An 18,096-nucleotide genomic window follows, 5' to 3' on the forward strand; every position below is an offset into this window, starting at 1 on the left:
TCAAGAAGGATGTAGAGCTGCTGGAACGAGTACAGAGAAGGGCAACAAGATTAGTGAATGGAACAAAGGGGTGCTCTTACGAAGAAAGGCTTAAGTTTTGCAAATTACAGTGTCTGGAGACTAGGCACCAGCGAGGTGATCTGATAGAGGTGTATAAAGCCTTGAATGGTTTAAGCATGCTCAATGCTGATGGGATTCTTCCTCTAGCTCAGAAAAATCACCTGAGAGGGCATAAATTCAAATTGAGGAAAGACAGATGTAGGATAGATGTGCGGAAATTTGCCTTTAGCCAGCGGGTGGTCGGTTGGTTGGTGGAACAGACTTCCATCCCTTGTGGTGGATGGTTGATAGCCTAAATAAGTTTAAGGCTCAGCTGGACAGGTATTTTGAATGAACAGAGGGGTGAAGTGGAAGTGGTTTTTTTTTTTTTTTTTTGGCTGATGCTGCATAAGCTTGCTTTCTTGCATCAAATGCCTCTACTAATGCTAATGCTAATGCTAAAAGATAATCCTGCTTTGCTTCTTTAACCAGTGAATCCATTATTTTCCCGGGAACAGAAGTTAAACTAACTGGTGTGTAATTACCCGTGTCACCATTAGTTCCCCCTTTGTGAATTAGGGATAGATACATTTTTAAATCTCCAGTCCATGGGGAGCTCCCCTGAGTCCAATGATGCTCTCATAATTATGGCTAAGGGTTTGCTTACTTCCTTAGCCACTTCCTTTAGTATAAATGGATAGATTCCATCCAACCTAGGTCTTTTCTTAAGTTTAACTTCAACAATTTCTCCTTAACTTTTCTCTGAGTTATTACAAAATCATTTAACTCTAATTTAATTAAGAGTTTCATAAACATTTAAGGTTCCTATATATATACACATTCTGGCCTTCCCCTCCCTGAATAACACCTCATATGTAAATGTAGATACAAAATACTTATTTAGTTTGGCAGCTATCTGAGAATGAACATCTACACTCAAACCATTGATATCAAGTGGACCAATCTGATCATCCCCTTCCTTTTAGAGTTTATATAAGTAAAGAAGTCTTTGCTGTTTTTCTTTGCATCCTTTGCCAAAGATTCCTCATATCTGCCTGTTTTCCTAACCTCCTTTATGACTTGATTACAGACTAGCTTATATCTACCATAGGCTTCTGTGTCACCTGATAATTTATATGCATCCCATGCATTTTTCTTCTCTGCCACAAGTCTCACTAGCTCATCTGACATCCATTTGGGCCTAAACCTAGAACAGTATTTCTTACTTGGCATGAAAAGCCTAGTAGATGTTCCAAGATTAAATCCTTGAATGTTTCCCATTTAGAATTTGCTGTTGGTAACATCATCAATGTTCGATCTATGACAGGTATGTGTTTGTGTGAATTGTAGAATTCTGATGGCAGGTGCATCTTGCTATGGGATGTAGGTGTTAAAGGCACGTGCGGTCCCTTTCTGAGGTATTACTAGCTGGATGCACATTGTGTCCTGGAACTTGAACTTGTAGATGACCTGTGGAATCAATTGAACTGTATATAAAAAATTATATGGTTCCTATATATACACATTCTTACTACCCTTACTGAAAGCAATAGGCAACCACATGTGCAGGTGTAAATCATGTTGGTTCGGATCTGAAAAATAAAACCAATGGATTAAATTGCTTGTGTGGGGCCTGCTATAAACAATTTTTTTTTTTTAATTTATAATTTTAATCATTAGTTTTTAAAGTTTTAAAAAATAATTATTTAGCAATTAACTACTCCACTTAATAACTATTTTACAGTTGATTCTGTTCTTCACAGTAACACGAGGTGGAATTGAACATACATTATATGTACCACACTTTACATATACATGTCCATGTGATAACCAACAAACTGCACTTTTTCACATGCTTACTCTGGTACCATGGTGTTTTTGGGTTGGGAAATGATGAAATTCACTTGGCCAGCCCTCAATTTTCATGCTAATCCTAACTTTGTAGGTTTATGTTGGCTTCTTGCAGAAAATCCAAGTCTGTGTGTATTCCAATATTTAGTGACAGAATGTGGTGTATCATTATTAGCTTTGGGTGGTGAGTGAAGGAGGATCATGGGTTGCTAGTATTTTTCTAGTAATACAGACACTTACATTTGCTCACTTCATCTCAATTTTCCTCCCCTTTAGTTTAGCTCTCAGATCCTTGAGATGTTACAAGTGCTGTCAGCAGCTTCTGTGGGATAGCCACATATTTGCTGTAAGAATGATTATAGTTTTTATGCTGTTTACTTTCAACTTCCTCCTGTGAAACACATCTGAGCTGTGGATTTCCTATTATTTGGTCTCTAGAATTTCTGGCTCTTTGTTAGATAAATTTCCCATATTTTTTGTTGGCTATTTATTAATATACTTACATCATTGTTCTTCAGAATTAGCTGGAGCCAAAATGTGGTTTTTTTTTTGCTCTGTGTATGTATATGTGTTCTAGGTTTGTTTATTGCTCTTTCCTGTCATTCTTGTTGGTGGGTTGCATTTTTTTCAGGTACAAGTAGTTCCCAACTTTACGAGTTAATTCGTTCCTAGTGCAAGCCTGTAAAGCGGGAATTTTTTTCCCATAGACGAAATTTGACACAGTAATGTTAAATAAAGGTCAACAACACAATAGTTTATGCTTAAGCAATGATATATTTATCCAAAGAAATGAAAACATAGCCTTTAAAATCAAGCAAATTATAATAATAAATTATTTATGTCATACAAATGTTAAAGAATGTTTATTCACGCCTCCGTAGTCAGGTGGGAAGGAGCAGCAGTGCATAGCACACGCTTCTTGATTAGACCGGGGTTCGAGCCCATCACCACGAAATACGGAGGATGCGGAAAAGTCAAGGGAATGACCACCGCATATTCCCGGAGCAATATAGCCTTAGTTGCTAATGCTCCTAAAAACCAAATAACAAACAAACAACGTTTATTCTTCATCATCATCGAAAATTCCACCCTCATTGATGGTTCTTCACTCATTGTTGGCTTGGCACTCATTGGTTTGTTGGAAGCCAAGGAATCGTTTTGTTCTTCGGAAATGCTTCAAGAGTCGCGTGCTTCCAAGACAGTCTTCTCATAATATTTCACGATAGTGTGCATAAGCATTTTTTTTAAATCTGTAGCAACTTTTCTAGTGTGCTTGAAATTTGAATCTTGTGATTCGAAAATCTCAATTACTTTTTCTATGTGTTGAAAAAGCTACGTCAAGCCCCAGATCAAGGAAGTCTTGATTTGTGAACTCTCCATTGTGTATTTGAAGCAGATCAGTGACATTAGTTGTAGAAACCTCAAGCTGCAGCAATTGGTTAGCAATATTAATGACCGCTTCTATTTCATTTTGTATCTCTGCTGGTTCTTGAAATCCTTCAAAATTATCAATAAAATGATGACAGAGTTTATTTCAAACACATTGTTCTTCTCTGTAATTTTTTCCCAGGCTCATTTTATTATTTTGATTGCATCCAAAATATGGAATTTTTTCCAAAATTCTTTGAGTTGGACCTCCCTCCTTATCTCTGCTTGAACAAATAAATGTACGCACAGTAGTAATGTATTGTATAGCTAAGCATGTTGTTTGACATTCCGTATTTATGAATTTTTAGCATTTATTTATTGCAATTAATGTTCATATTTTTGATTCTGCTGATATTTGAAAAAAAGAACTCCTAAACCCGGGAACTCATAAAGTGAGAACTACTTGTATTTTGCTTTCTATTTTCTTGTGCTGCATGGCCTTTGCATGTTGTCTTGTTTTTGTTGACTTTTTGCACTTGTCTTGTTTTGTTGGCTTATTTTCTTGATGGAGGCAGTCATTCATCTTTTATGGTTGTCCACTTTTCTACTTGCAGTTTTTTTTTTTTTTTTTTTGAAGGATAGCAACACAGTCTGCTCATTTATTTCATCACTGTCCTAGTTATCTCTAGTATTTACCAATATTCAGTGACTGACCCTGGAGTGTGCTTTTTAGATTAGTCTATTTTGGAAGGGTTAGAGGTGTAAGGGCAATTTTTCCTAATATGGAAAAAGAAACCAAGTTGAGAATGAGATGTAGAAAGTATAGGTGATCTCATTTAGATCCATGCTGATAACTTTTGGAATGCTGTTTGTTGCAGTGTTACTGGCCAAATCCATAAGTGCTTGTCTTTCAAAGCTTTTTATATGTCAAAATTCTGGTCTTGTAATTTTTGCAGAGATCATATGCATTTTTCAAATAACAGATCCATATTTTGTTATAAATCTTCTCAGCAGCTGATGTGGAATCTGAGGGGGGGGGGATGCTTTTAATATCATTAGCAGGAGTGGGCAACCTTTATAAGTGCAGGCCAAATAAAATGTCTGTGAGGTATATGTGGGCCAATTTTTTTTTTTAGCTTTCCACGATTTTTAGGATTATTAAAATGGTGTATAATGAAAAAAATTGTCATAAACAGTTATTGTAATATCTATACATACATACATACATATAATTAATTTTATTAATAACAAAAATTAAATACAAATTCAAGATAATAACAAAAATTGCAATACAGTAGAACCTGGATAAGAAGATTTCCAAGGGAATGGAGGTTTAGAACTTCTTATGAGGGAAAACATCTTAAATCATTTTTAAGTACTATTTCAGAATTTATAAATATTTTACTCCACCTATGGGAAGCATTTTTAAATTGAGGCTTTCTAATTGCTTAACATTCTTTTCATTAAGCTCATTACCAAGTTGGAAGAATGAGTTCATTTGGAGTTTCAACACAGCCTTAAAAGATCACAATTACAATAAGACGGAGCAGCAATCCACTAAGTAATTCAGAACTGTTCACAACCATCAGAATTTAATGCTTAACGTGGTAGACATATCCAATTATGGATATCAATAAAAACAAATGCAATATGTCACTTCCATTACATCAAAATGTTTATACTAAAAAGGTTTTAGCATTGAAGGCATCTAACTACGGGAACTTCACAAATCGAACAAGTTAGTGTGTAGTTTTTTTTTTTTTTGATTAAATGAATAAATTGGAATGAGTAAATTACCGAAGTAGGTGAAATGGTATCTTTTTTGTAATATTTCATATTGTGAATGCCTTCACGAGTTGCCCTGATATTGAATTACCTTCGACGGTGGATTCCTGAACAGGCAACATTTCACCAGTATATTCTCGGCAGATACACCACGCAGGGGTGATGGTGGTATCTGCCAAAGAATAAGTAACATTAGGTTTGTCCAGTGGCAAAGTGTTGTTTATTGGAGGTAGTGCAATATCAGGCAACTTGTGAAGGCATTCACAATATGGGTTGTAAAAAATGATGCCATTTCGCCTACTTCAGTGATGTACTACAAACTAAAATGATGCTATGCACTAACTTGCTTGATTACCAAAATGTTTATATTGTATTATATTTTTTTAATATAAAAATAAAGAATTTTTATATTTATAAAACGTATTAAGTGGGAAAATATCATTATAATAATACACTGTGTATTCTTTATATAACATACTTTTTATGCAGGAAAGCTTTTTACCCGGAAATCTTCTTACACAGGAAAATAATATATTACAATATTTTAATATATTGTAATTAAAATATATTAAAATATTGTTAATTCCCAATAGAGTTGAAATTGGGAATTAAGAAACTAAACCTAGTACAGGGAAAAACTTCATATGCAGGAATTTCATATCTGGGTTCTACTGTATTTTATTTTTATAATATTTAACGAGAGATTTGATACTGTTTATTTTTATCAGTGAATCAATATCTGCATCAATGTTTGTCATCGCAATGTGCAGAGTATTTCCTAAATTTACATCAGAAATTCCATTAATTCAAAAATATATATTTTTTTTTTGTAAAGAAAAAAAATAGAAAATTAAAGAAATTTCATTAATTCAAAAATATATATAATAAATGACGGGCCGTTTATTAAATGCATTTTGAAAACAGTCACGTGCCAGAGTTGGCCCATCCCTGACATTAGTTTTGTAAGTGCTAAAGAATCAGTGCTGCTTCTAAGTTATTATTATTATTGCTGCTCTTATATTATTTCTCCCTGATTGGGGGTTCCACCTCGTGACGGGTATTGCTACCAACTACACAGGGCGGCTGTTGTTATGTCTGATGTTACTGTTGGTCGAGGAACTCTCTGACAATCCTACAGGTGTTCAGGATTGCGACTTTCTGGAGTTCCTTGTAGGTGTTCGCTGGGAGACATATTGCTGCTAGGCTGTTATGTAGGGTCTTTGGCACCATACTTGTGGTTGACACGATGATCGGGATGGTCGTTACCTGTTGCATATGCCACATCTCTTTGATCTCTTGTCTTAGGTTCGTGTACTTCCTGATTTTTTTTCCCATGGGTTTTCTGCAGGTTGCCAGTGTTGGGTACCGCTATGTCAATCAGATAGGTAGCCTTTTCCTTCTTGTCCACAAGGGTTAAGTCCAGTCTGTTCTGCAGGATTGTCCTATCCATTATTATGGCGCGGTCTCAGTACAGCTTGTGGGTTGGAATCTCTACTACTGCCTGGGGTTCGTACTTTTAGTATGGTGCACTTTCTTCGATCAACTGGTATTTCCTTGCTAGCTCTTTTGATGTATTATCCTGGCCGTGTCTATGAGTGTACTCAGTCTGGGTGATCACCTTGCATCCCGTGGTGATGTGTTGGATCATTTCTGAGGCCAGGTGGCATCGTCGACTTGTGTCATCTAACACTCCGGGCTCCTTGGTGATGTATTTTCTATAGTTCCTGGTGTTGATTTCCTGGTCTTGGATGGCAAGCACGAATCCTTCGGTCTCGGGGAAGAGCGTCCTGCTCGTGAGCCATGCATTGGAAACAATTTTATCTATGTGACCCTGATGGAGATCATTGTAGTGTCTGCCATGGAGTGTCTTCTCTGCCCATCTTTCTAGCTTCGTTTGTACCTCCTGGTTGGGGAGACTTCTCGCTTATATTGAGTAGGGTATACCACTTGTTTATCTTCCTTATGGCCTGGTGGAGTGCTGCTGTGTGTTACTGGAAGTAATCCTTCAGGTTAACTATCGCTGTCTTCTGTTGCTCAATGAGGTCTGTCAGGCCCCTTCCTCCTTCTTCCCAGGCAATTGTCAGTCTCTCCACGGCAGCTCTTGTTCATCATTGTCCTTGTCTTTCTCATGATATCCTCCAGCTCGGTGTTAGTCCAACCTATGACCCCAAAGGGGCTTAGAGGGGAACAGGTATCCTGTGTATTATCAGACACTCAGCCTAAAACACTGATGGATCCAATATCTCTCTATTACAGAAGATTTAGGAGAAGTCCGGTTGTCCTGCCTCCCTAAAATCCACTCATGCACACCTTCTCGATGGTAAGCCCTGTCACGTCACTTAGTTGGCAACAAACGTGTAGAGTGGTTCTCTTCAAGATGCCTGGTCAGCGTGAAGAAGAAAAGACCAAACCCTCCAGCATATGATAGCACGACAAAACAAATGGCCCTCAGTCCCCAGCAGCTTTCACTCCCCCTCTTACGGCAGCGAGAGGATCAGAGTGGAAGCAGAGGGTGCTAAGAATCTCTGGGTATGACCAGGCTGCCATGCACGGAAACTAAACTTGGCCTGTTATAACGTAAGATCACTCATCGGTGAAGACAAGATATTAGAGCTGGAAAAGGAATTAGAAAATGTGAATTGGAATATCATCGGTTTGGCTGAAACAAGAAGAAGAAATGAATCACTTATAAGTTTATCAAGTGGAAATCTGCTGTACACCAATGGAAACAGTGAAAGGAGTGAAGGTGGAGTTGGGTTTCTGGTCCATAAAGATTTTAAAAACAACATTTTGGAATTCAAAAGTACATCACCAAGGGTGTCAAGACTAATACTCAAGATTTCTAAGAGGTACAAGCTAAAGATTACAATGATTTATGCACCAACATCGAGCCATGATGATGAAGAGGTTGAAGAAATGTACACCGAAATTGAGTCTTCTAAATGAGCAGAAAACCCACTATACTATTATTATGTGAGACTTCAATGCTAACGTTGGAAAAAGACAAAACAGTGCAGAAAGGGGAACTATAGGAAATTTTGGAATTGCTGAAAGAAATGAAAGACTTGTGGAATTTGCAGAATCTCAACGATTGTCAGTAATGAACACTTTTTCAAGAAAAGGGTGAACAGAAAGTGGACATGGAAGGGTCAAAATGGATTAACAACTAATGAAATCGACTTCATCCCCACTAACAGAAGATATATTGTGAATGATGTTAACGTCTTGAATAAGGTAAATGTTGGAAGTGATCTTAGAATGGTAAGATGTACACTTGATATAGATGTAGGAAAGGAAAGGAAAAAACTGACTCGAGAAATAATACAAAGGTCTTTGAGATAACAGAAGAGGAGAAAAAGTAGTATGTACTGGAACTTAAGAACAAGTTTGAGCTTCTGCAGACTGCTCAGGACCAAGATATCGACGATGAATATTACAACTTTCTGAAAGTGACAAAGCCCAAGAAACCTATAGGAAAAAAGAAATCCAAAGAAGAAAAAATTAGTCAAGAAACACTTGTTATGATGAACCGAAGGCAAAAAATGAAGAGCAAGATAAACACTGACAAGGAAAAAATTGAGTATACTGAGTTATGCAAAGCCATTAGAAAGAGACTCAGAGAACACATAAGAAGATTTAATACAAGAAAAGTAGAACAAGCATTAAAGGAAAACAAAGAATTTAAATCAGCAGCCATGAGCAGTAATACAGAAAGACAAATGATACTGAAATTGAAGAATAGCGATGGTGTATTTATAAACAGCAGGGAAGGCATAATTCAAATAGCAGAAGACTACTATAGAGAATTATACAAGGAGCGAGGGAATGATGCCAGCAGTGGGGAAGATGGACTGCAAAGTAGCAACACATACAACATACCCGATATTCTTCCTGATGAGGTAGAACATGCATTGAAGAAAATGAAGAATCAGAAAGCCCCGGGGGAAGATGAAGTTAGTGTAGAGTTGTTAAAACTGGGAGGAAGAGACATAACACAAAAACTGGCAAGGCTCTTCACAAAGTGCATTACAAAAGGTGTGACGCCTAAGCAGTAGAATAATGCGATCATAGTTTTGCTGCATATGAAAGGAGATAAATCAGGAATTGGAAATTACAGACCAATTAGCTTGTTATCCGACATCTACAAGTTGTTCACAAGGGTCATTACTAACATATTAGAAAGAATACTTGATGAGAATCAACCGAAAGAGCAAGCTGGCTTTAGGACAGGATTCTCAACTATGGATCACCTTCACGTAATATCACAGATAATGGAGAAAGTAAATGAATATAAAACACCATTATGCCTGGCATTTGTGGATTATGAAAAGGCATTTGACTCCATACAGCATAAGGCAATGTTTCGGGCACTGGAAAGACAAGGCATAGATACCCCATATATTATGAATTTTAAGAAAATATACGAGAGTGCTACCTCCTTTATTAGACTAGACAAAGACAGTAGGAAATTTAAAATCGAGAAAGGAGTTCGACAAGGAGACACAATATCTCCGAAGCTGTTTACTGCTGCCCTTGAGGAAGCTTTCAGAAGATTAGACTGGTCGCAGAAAGGAGTCAATGTGAACGGAGAGTACCTAAACCATTTACGATTTGCAGATTACATTGTGGTCATAAACCACGATCCCAAAGAATTAGAGGAAAATCTTAATCACTTATGCACAGTTAGTAAGGATTTTGGACTAAAGATGAATATGGCTAAAACAAAAGTAATGATGAACAAGTATGCCACAGAAAGCAAAATAACGATTGAAGGAGTAGTAATTGAAAAGGTGGAGTCATATACTTATCTGGGACACGTTATTAGCTGTAATAATGATAAATGGCTGGAAGTCAAGAGAAGAATAAATTTTTGATGGATAGCATTCAGGAAATATAGTCACATACTGAAGAGCAATATCCCAGTTTGTCTGAAACGTAAAATAATGAACCAATGTATACTCCCCACCATGACATGGATGTGAAACTTGGGCACTTACCAAAAGAATGGACTGAGAACTACACAGCGAAGAATGGAACAAATTATATTGGGAATCAGACTGTTAGATCAGAAGAGAAACATGGATTAGGTAGCATACTCAAGTAAAGGACATTCTTATCAAAACTAAAGAACTAAAATGGTCTTCGGGAGGACACATAGCTCGAAGACATGATAACAGATGGACTAAGAAAATAACAGAATGGTACCCAAGAGGAGCTAGAAGAAAACCTGGAAGACAAAGGCGGAGATGGATAGATGAAATTCATGAGTTTGTGGGTAGGATATGGATGGCCAGTGCTCAAAACAGAAGGAACTGGAAAGTTACTGGAGAGGCCTTCATCCTGCAGTGGATTGAAAATGGCTGATGATGATGATGACGACCCCAAAGTAGTAAGTTAGCACTGGGACTGCATAGGTGTTTATGGCTTTAACTGTGTTCCCTCCATTCAGCTTTGCTTACAGTAGGCTTCTGAGTCTCTGATGGTATTTTTCAGTCAGGCAGGCCTTAATTTCCTTGTGCTGTAACTGCTGAGCCTGCATCATCCCCAAGTATTTGTTGGCCTCTCCCTCTGCCATGGCTTCGATCTCTTTACCACTCTGCAGCTGGTAGTTTCGGTTGACTAATTTCCTGAAGCAATCGTGGGTCTTGCATTTATCTAGACCAAATTCCATCCTAATATCCTTGCTGAATTCTTCAGTGATCTGGAGTAGTTGCTGAAGGTGCTTCTCAGTTCCCGCGTAGCGCTTGATGTCCATATACATCAGGTGGGTGAGGGTGTACAGGTTCTTCCTTCCTTCTTTGAGGTTATATCTGTACTTGCTACTGTTGAGCATGATAGATACCTGGTTAAGTGCTAGACAGAACCACAATGGGCTCAGGGCGTCTCCCTGAAAGATTCCTCTCCTGATGGGGATTGGCCTGGTTGTGATGTTTTGACCTTAATGGTGGTACTCCATTTCACCGACGTTTCTCCTAGGACGTTTGTCACTATCGTATTGACTGTAGATTTTCAGCACCTCTATTAGTCAGCTATGAGGCATGGAGTCGAAGGCCTTGCAGTAATAGATGTAGGCTGTACACATGTTGTGGCGCTTCTAGTATGCTTGCTCCATAACCGCAGCATCTATGGTTCATTGCTCCTTGCATCCTTTCTGCTGTTCGGCCATTATGCTCTAGCTCTCCAAGTGGTCTGTTATCTTCCTGGTTATGAAGCTGGTCAGGACCTTGTACATTGTTGGGAGGCAGGTGATTGGCCTATATTTTGCCGGGTTTCTTGTATCTTCATCTTTAGGCTTCAGATATGTGATTCCTTGAGTGAGAAACTTCGGGATTGTCTCTGGGTGCCTTATGATTTGGGTGAACTGCTCTTCCAGGTGCTTGTGTGTGCAAGTGAGCTTCTTGTACCAGTAATTGTGGACGTTATCTATTCCTGAAGTTCGCCAGTTGTGAGAGTTCTTGATCGTCTGTTTTACTTCTTCCTGAATCTCCCATCCTCTCATTTCTTGTATGTCCTTGGTTTTCTTGCATTCTAGTTCTATCCAGGTGGCTTGGCTGTTATGTTTTACTTCCTTGCTCCATATGTTTCCCCAGAAATCCTCAATAGTCTTCTTTTCGGGTGGTCCGTTCCCTTATTTCCTGTCTCCTCCCAGATTCCTGTAGAAACTTCTTTAGTCCTCATCGAAGATTTGGTTGTTTAGTTTCCTCTTGGAGCTGTCTTTGTATTGGCGTAGTCTTTTGCTGAGTGCAAGGAGGTTCTGCTTCAATGTGTCCAAGTACTCTCCTATTCTCTGATTTTTTTGTCTCATGTTTGCTGTGGACGCTGTCTCTCTCGAGCATGCTCATCACGTTTCCAATTAATCCCTTACTCCTATTGCCCCGTTGGTACTGGCTCAATTGGCCTATCTTGACTCTTAATTCTTCTATCTTCTGCTGCTGGTTTCTCACTTCTCTTCCATTAATCCTTGTGGCTGCTACCGCAGCACAATACATGGCTGTGTGAATGGCCTCCAGTGTTGCATCATTGCTGTCGACGTAATGCGATATTATGTGCCTATTCATGTGGTCTGTGACTCTACACAAGGTTCTATTCGGCCTGTGCTTCGGTATCACGTGAGTCTTTGTGGGGTCCATTCCTTCGAATTCTTCTAGGGCCTTCTTCCACTCATCCTCTATTCTGGATATCATGACCTCGTCTGTTTCCACTTCAGCTGCTGTGGGTTGTATTTCCTCTTGCTCTTCCCCCTCTGGTTCCATATTCTTTATCCTTTGTAGTTGATCGCTCATGTTCTGCCTGATTTTTTCCAAGATTACAGGGGCTATTAGGTTCTTCATGACAATGATCCTTCTTTGGTCCGCTGTTCAGTGACCTGAATATCCAGGAATCATTCCAGCCACTTGGTATGTAGTCTCGCCCTGTAAGTTGTCATATCAGTCTCCAGCTTTGTTATTTTGTAGTATGCTTGCATGATGTACGTATTCATTTCTATGCTCCACTTCATGCGTCGGCATTTTCTCTCTTCCTGGGTGGTCACTAGCAGTTGCACAGGAAGCACTTCCAGTTGGTGGAGCTGGATGGTCTTGTCCTTCTCTTGTGGTAGCCATATGGGGGACAGCGCCACTCACTCCACTGTTTTCCTCGGGAGACCGTCTCTGATTTTTCGAACTGACCCCTCTGCCTAAGGCCTGAATGCGAGTGACTTTATCCTGCACCACACCCCGATGCAGTATGATTAATACTTCTCTGTGACATCATCCATTATTGGAGGTGGACCTGTTTAGTTTCGGCTTATGTCCAGTGGTAGTTCTCACGAGTGATTCCAGATGGCGCCACAATCTGCCTTAGCCACCACTCTGACCTTGGTGTAGGTAGGTCCCTTCGAGCAACTTTCACATGTTTATTTATTTTATTAATTTTTTATTACTATTAATTGATTTATTATTATTATTCTAATTTATTACTATTATTATTATACCGACCTCCCAGCGTGGTGGAGCTGCATTCGCTTCTGCCAAGGTGGTACTTGAACCAGGGTCCATCAGGCTGGTAGTCCAGTGCCATAACCACTGGGCCATCGCGCACCTTGCCCTTCTTCTTCTTCTTCTTCTTCTTCTTATTATTATTATTATGGTGCAACGAAACCTGAGGCTTATGCTGCACAGGCCAAAAAAATTTTCCAAGTTACCCTGAGAGAGAGAGAAATAGAAAGGAATCACCAAGAAAGAGAAGAATGATGATATCCAGCTCAAGACCCTGGGTGTGCCAAGCCCATACTCACCAGATGTGAGCCCCTGATAAAGGTCAGTGTCTATCTTAACACAGCCATTTAGTAAGTGGAGAATGACTGTTCTTGGTTTTAGAAAGAGTGTAACATAATAACTCAAATGGGAAATCCAAGACCACTTCAGATTGACTAATTAAGAAAATGATAATCCATGCTTATCAAAAAGCCTTGGAATAAAAATTTGCTGCATCTTTCTTGCAAATCAGCAATCACATTGGACTAAATAATAGTACTTCACTAATAAATGGGCTATGGCAGAGGTTCCCAAACTTTAAACCTTGAACCACCCCTTGAAATTTTTCATAAATTTTGCATACCCCCCCACAAAATTCGAGAACAAGTGCAAATAAATATCTGTGACCTAAAATTCTATGAATTTATAGAGGTTATATATGGTGGTTTCTCACTGCTTTCCACACCTTTGTGTGTCTGCTGCCAGTTTGCTTGTTTTCAGAGAGGACAAAAAACCCCAGAAAAACTTGTGTGAAATCCCACACCTTCTCCTGAGACTGGCTAATTAAAAAAAACCCAAATGAAAAGGTGTCAGAAATTGCTGTTTTTAGAAACACAGCAATTTCTGACACCTTTTCATTTGGGTTTTTTTAAATGACTGAGCTTAAACCCAAACATTTCAAACCAAATCACATCACTCTATACTGATTTTGAGGTCAGAAATATTATAATTTTATTTTATTATTATTTTTTTTTAATGCACGATAGTCAGTTTCTCTATGAACTTTAAAAAGAAATTTATCATATTGAGAATTTGTCTTATTTAGCAATGATACAACTTTACAATATTCCTTGAAGTTTCAGTGAAGATAGATTTAAAGACTTTCTATAATTTGTGATAACTTTTTCCAGGTCCATACAGAGGCAACACGTTGGAATGCAATCATGATGAATGCAATGATCTAGTTGCAATACCCTCTGAAAAACTAGCATTTACTAAAAAGACAACAGATGCTGTAGTTGCTGCCTTAGTAGATTTAGGTGAAGGTATTTCGGCTGGTAAGCAATGTTTTATTCTACTCTTTTCAAAGAAAATTGAATAACATTTAATATCAGAAATACACAGTTTCATTTTGTAACGAATAATGGTGTATGAAAGATTAATCATGGTTGCAGTTTGATGAAATAAATTCCATGCTTTATTTATTTTTCTTTGTTTTCATGCATTCGATAATGGAATTGAGCTGCAGATAAGAGGTGTGAGGTGATATAATTTGTGATTTCATCTATGGGCTATAGTCGTATAATTTTCTTGTTCCGGGTGATAGCTAACTGAAATTTGACCAAATTGGCTTGAGAGAAAATCCATTTTCTGAAAGGTTAAGCTGATAGTGGTTATGTAGTGAGCAGATTACAAACAATTTGAAAATGATCACTGCCCATGAGATCATCCATAATGGACCATTCCACGACGTAACCACATCAGAGAACAAATTGAGAGATCAGTTGCAGATTTGTCCAGTTGACAATTGCATATGAGTGTGCATGCCAGTATTAAGAATGGTAGGGTTTTGTTTATCCTGAAAGGTTTGATCAGTTGGCGACATCTAGGGCTTACAATACAGAGATCCCAGTAATTTTTTTCCGGTATTCAAATCCCAGTATTGATACAAAAATACCAGTTTTTCGGTACTAATTTAAAAAATAATTATCCACAATTTATTCGCCCAAAGGTTATAAAATTGACAACAATAAATCATTAATACTGCTGAATTTGCAAATTAGGGATTGTTATACACAGTACAAATGCAATGGAAACCTGAAAACGTCATGAAACTGTAAGACATAAAATCTTACAAATATATTTCTCTTAGTAAGTAGAGTGCGTGTGTGTGGAAGTAAAGCACTTAAGAAATAACAAAAGCATCATTATGGAAATATTTCCATTGGTGGGAGTAGGTCTGGTAGGGCAATTAAGGAATATGGTGAACAATGGTATGGCAGGTGCAGGATTAAAATTAAAAACTTCTGAACAATAGTTTAATCTCTCTATTACACCTCTACTTGAGGATGCAACATTTAGTACATTTTTTGGAAAGGGTGTCGGTATGGAGCAGTTCAAAGTTATTGTGAACAGGTGATCTAGAGGTAAAAGATGAAAGCGTTTCGCTATGTGTGAAAAATATTCTGTTTTTCCAAACAAAGCAAGAGTGAGTTTAAAGAATAACACCATGATTAGGTCAGGTTTAAATTAGATAGGGGGAGATATGTAAATGCATAAATACATAACCTTGCATATAAAAAAGTCGTACAAGGGGCAATTGTAACTTGCAATCAATTCAATAAATAAATAAAATGAGAAGGAAATAAATAAGGTGCTCGCATCAAAAGAGGGGTTTGTGGTTGTTGTTCGGAGGGGTTGCAGACTTCCAGTGGAAGTTCTGGTCCAGCTGTATAGTGAAGGGTTCTGCTGGGCATGTTCCTGTGCTATAAGTTAACGAGGAAGTTGAATAACAAGCCAGTCAGATAGTGCCCTGGCTTCTACTACTGCTGTAGTAATTTCCTTCAGTATTAACAGAGAACTGTTCTCGAAATTCCGAAATAAGACAGTACTGGAAGAACTATACAACAGAGATGTAGAGTTGAACTAAGAGGAGAGAGAGAGAGAGAGATGTTGTTGTTGTTGTTGTTGTTATTTGGTTTTTAGGAGCATTAGCAACTAAGGCCATATTGCTCCGGGATATGCGGTGGTCATTCCCTGACCTTTCCGCATCCTCCGTATTTGGTGGTGACGGGCTTGAACCCCGGTCTAATCAAGAAGCGTGTGCTACACACTGCTGCTCCTTCCCACCTGGCTACGGAGGCGCCTGAGAGAGAGAGATCACCATACTCCGTGGAAGGAACCCACACAAAGGAATCCCACCATGAAAGAGAAGGAAGTTAAGTCCCCTGAACTGTATCGTTTTAGAAAATGGTACTTAGATAAAATGGGAGATTATTTTAAAGGTTGAAGTTGAAGAAACACGAGAAATAAAGAAATTTTTAGTATTGAGTTGGTTTATTGGTTGAAGAAAATTGATATCGCTAAATTAAGAGAGATTACATGGAATTGTCAGCATTAAGTTAGCGACCTATGGATTGCTGTTGTGAAGAAAATTGACATTGGTGATTAAGAGAAATATGAGGAAGTGATTAAGATTGAATTAGTTTAGTGTTTGTAGCTGTAGAGAGTTGAGATTGTTAATTGAGAGAAATTTTATGGAAATGATAGCATGTATTAACAAATTAAATGAGAAAAATGAATAGATTAGATGTAAATGAACACCATTTATGTATTGTAAGTAGATTTGTATGATAAATTACTTTTGTTTTATATTTGTGTCATTGCTCTTGAGAAACTGACAGCTCACATATAATATATATACGATAAATAATATAATATATATATTCGTGTGGGGGGGGGGGGGAATATCCCTCAGCTCCTGGAAATTCTAATTTTTTAACGCAATCAGGTAGTTAGTGCCTGATTGCGTTAAAATGGGGCTTAGTGCTTGAGGGGAGCTACTGTACGAAAATCATAACAATGGCCACTGACGGCAATACTAAGGTACAAGGAAATAAAAATTAATAAAAAAATATAATAAGTCCCCCCCCACAACTTAGATTTGGTTTTTTCACCAAGCCTAAACGTCAGTCCCTGTCTTTCGTTAATATGGGTATAGTGCCACAAAAAGTCAAAAAGGAAATATTTTTTATTTTTGATAAAAAAAAATAAGATTTTTTGAAGGTGGGGGATAAGGGGGATTAAACTGCAACTTGTCTATGACTATCTCAGTACAAAGCACCAACCAGCACAGAATCCAAAAGGACATTTTCTGCCGCTAACTAAATATGTACCAAAATTAGATCCAGTTTAAACGATAACACTCTTGAGTTTCTTAAGAGCTCAATTTATTTGGACAGATAGTGTGGGTGCTTATTTTTATGTTTTTAGAATAACTGTATGTTTAATAATTTTTGCTAGAATATTTATTATTGTAATAAAAGTTTGATTTAAACATGAATTCAAGTAATTACTTGTTTTTTACTTACTTTATTGCACCTAATTGTCATCAAAATTTATTGCGAAAAATGTTTTTTTTTTTTGGAATACCAGTATTACTACTGGTATCCCGGTTTCATAAATAAAAATAATGAAATACCGGTATTGTGAGCCCTAGCCACATCCATCTAATTTAGATCTTCATAAGGGGTGTTGACCATTGAAATCTCCTAACCCTTAAAAGAGAATAGGTATGATTTGGTGGGAGATAGACTGAAACTAGTGTTAATGAAATTTGAGATGCACAACAGCTTCAATTTGAGTTTAAAGAGTGATTTTGCTCGTTCAGGATTTGTGAGTTGACCAAGCTGGCCACATCACCACAAGCAGAATTTGATGTATTGTGATCTCATCAATACAATAATAGTTCTTTATGGAAGTGGAAATTAAATAGGTTTCTTGCAGACAGAAACCAACTGGACAGTAGTAATTAAGTCTTGAATATTGTCAATGTTGCCACAAAAGCCTCTGCAATTCCAGAATAACAATAAAGGGATAAATAAAAGGTATTATATGAATTTAGTAGAAGATGCTGTATCTGTTATTTTAGTGGAGCCAGCTCATGGCATTCAGATTTTGGTTTGTCTTTTTTTGGAAAGAAAAGCCAACTGGTGTCCACATCTTCTTGCACATATATTTCCAGAATTGGATCTTCATGTTTGGATGAATCATCTGTATCTTGAATAATTTTTATTGAATTTGGACTATGTAATGTAGT

The 18,096-nt window shown here is 37.7% G+C and overlaps 1 protein-coding gene across 1 annotated transcript in view; it reads left to right on the forward strand.

Annotated features, from left to right (window-relative positions):
* LOC150087133 (uncharacterized) overlaps positions 1–18,096 on the forward strand; it is a 140,410-nt gene that overhangs the window by 106,325 nt on the left and 15,989 nt on the right. The window contains exon 6 of the mRNA XM_090371831.1: positions 14,189–14,335. Within this exon, the coding sequence (XP_090227957.1) occupies positions 14,189–14,335 (147 nt within the window). The remainder of the gene's footprint in view (positions 1–14,188; positions 14,336–18,096) is intronic.

This window comes from Mastigoproctus giganteus, chromosome 4 (genome assembly GCF_048544385.1).
Source record: "Mastigoproctus giganteus isolate SK-2022 chromosome 4, ASM4854438v1, whole genome shotgun sequence".
NCBI classification, from domain to species: Eukaryota; Metazoa; Arthropoda; class Arachnida; order Uropygi; family Thelyphonidae; genus Mastigoproctus; species Mastigoproctus giganteus.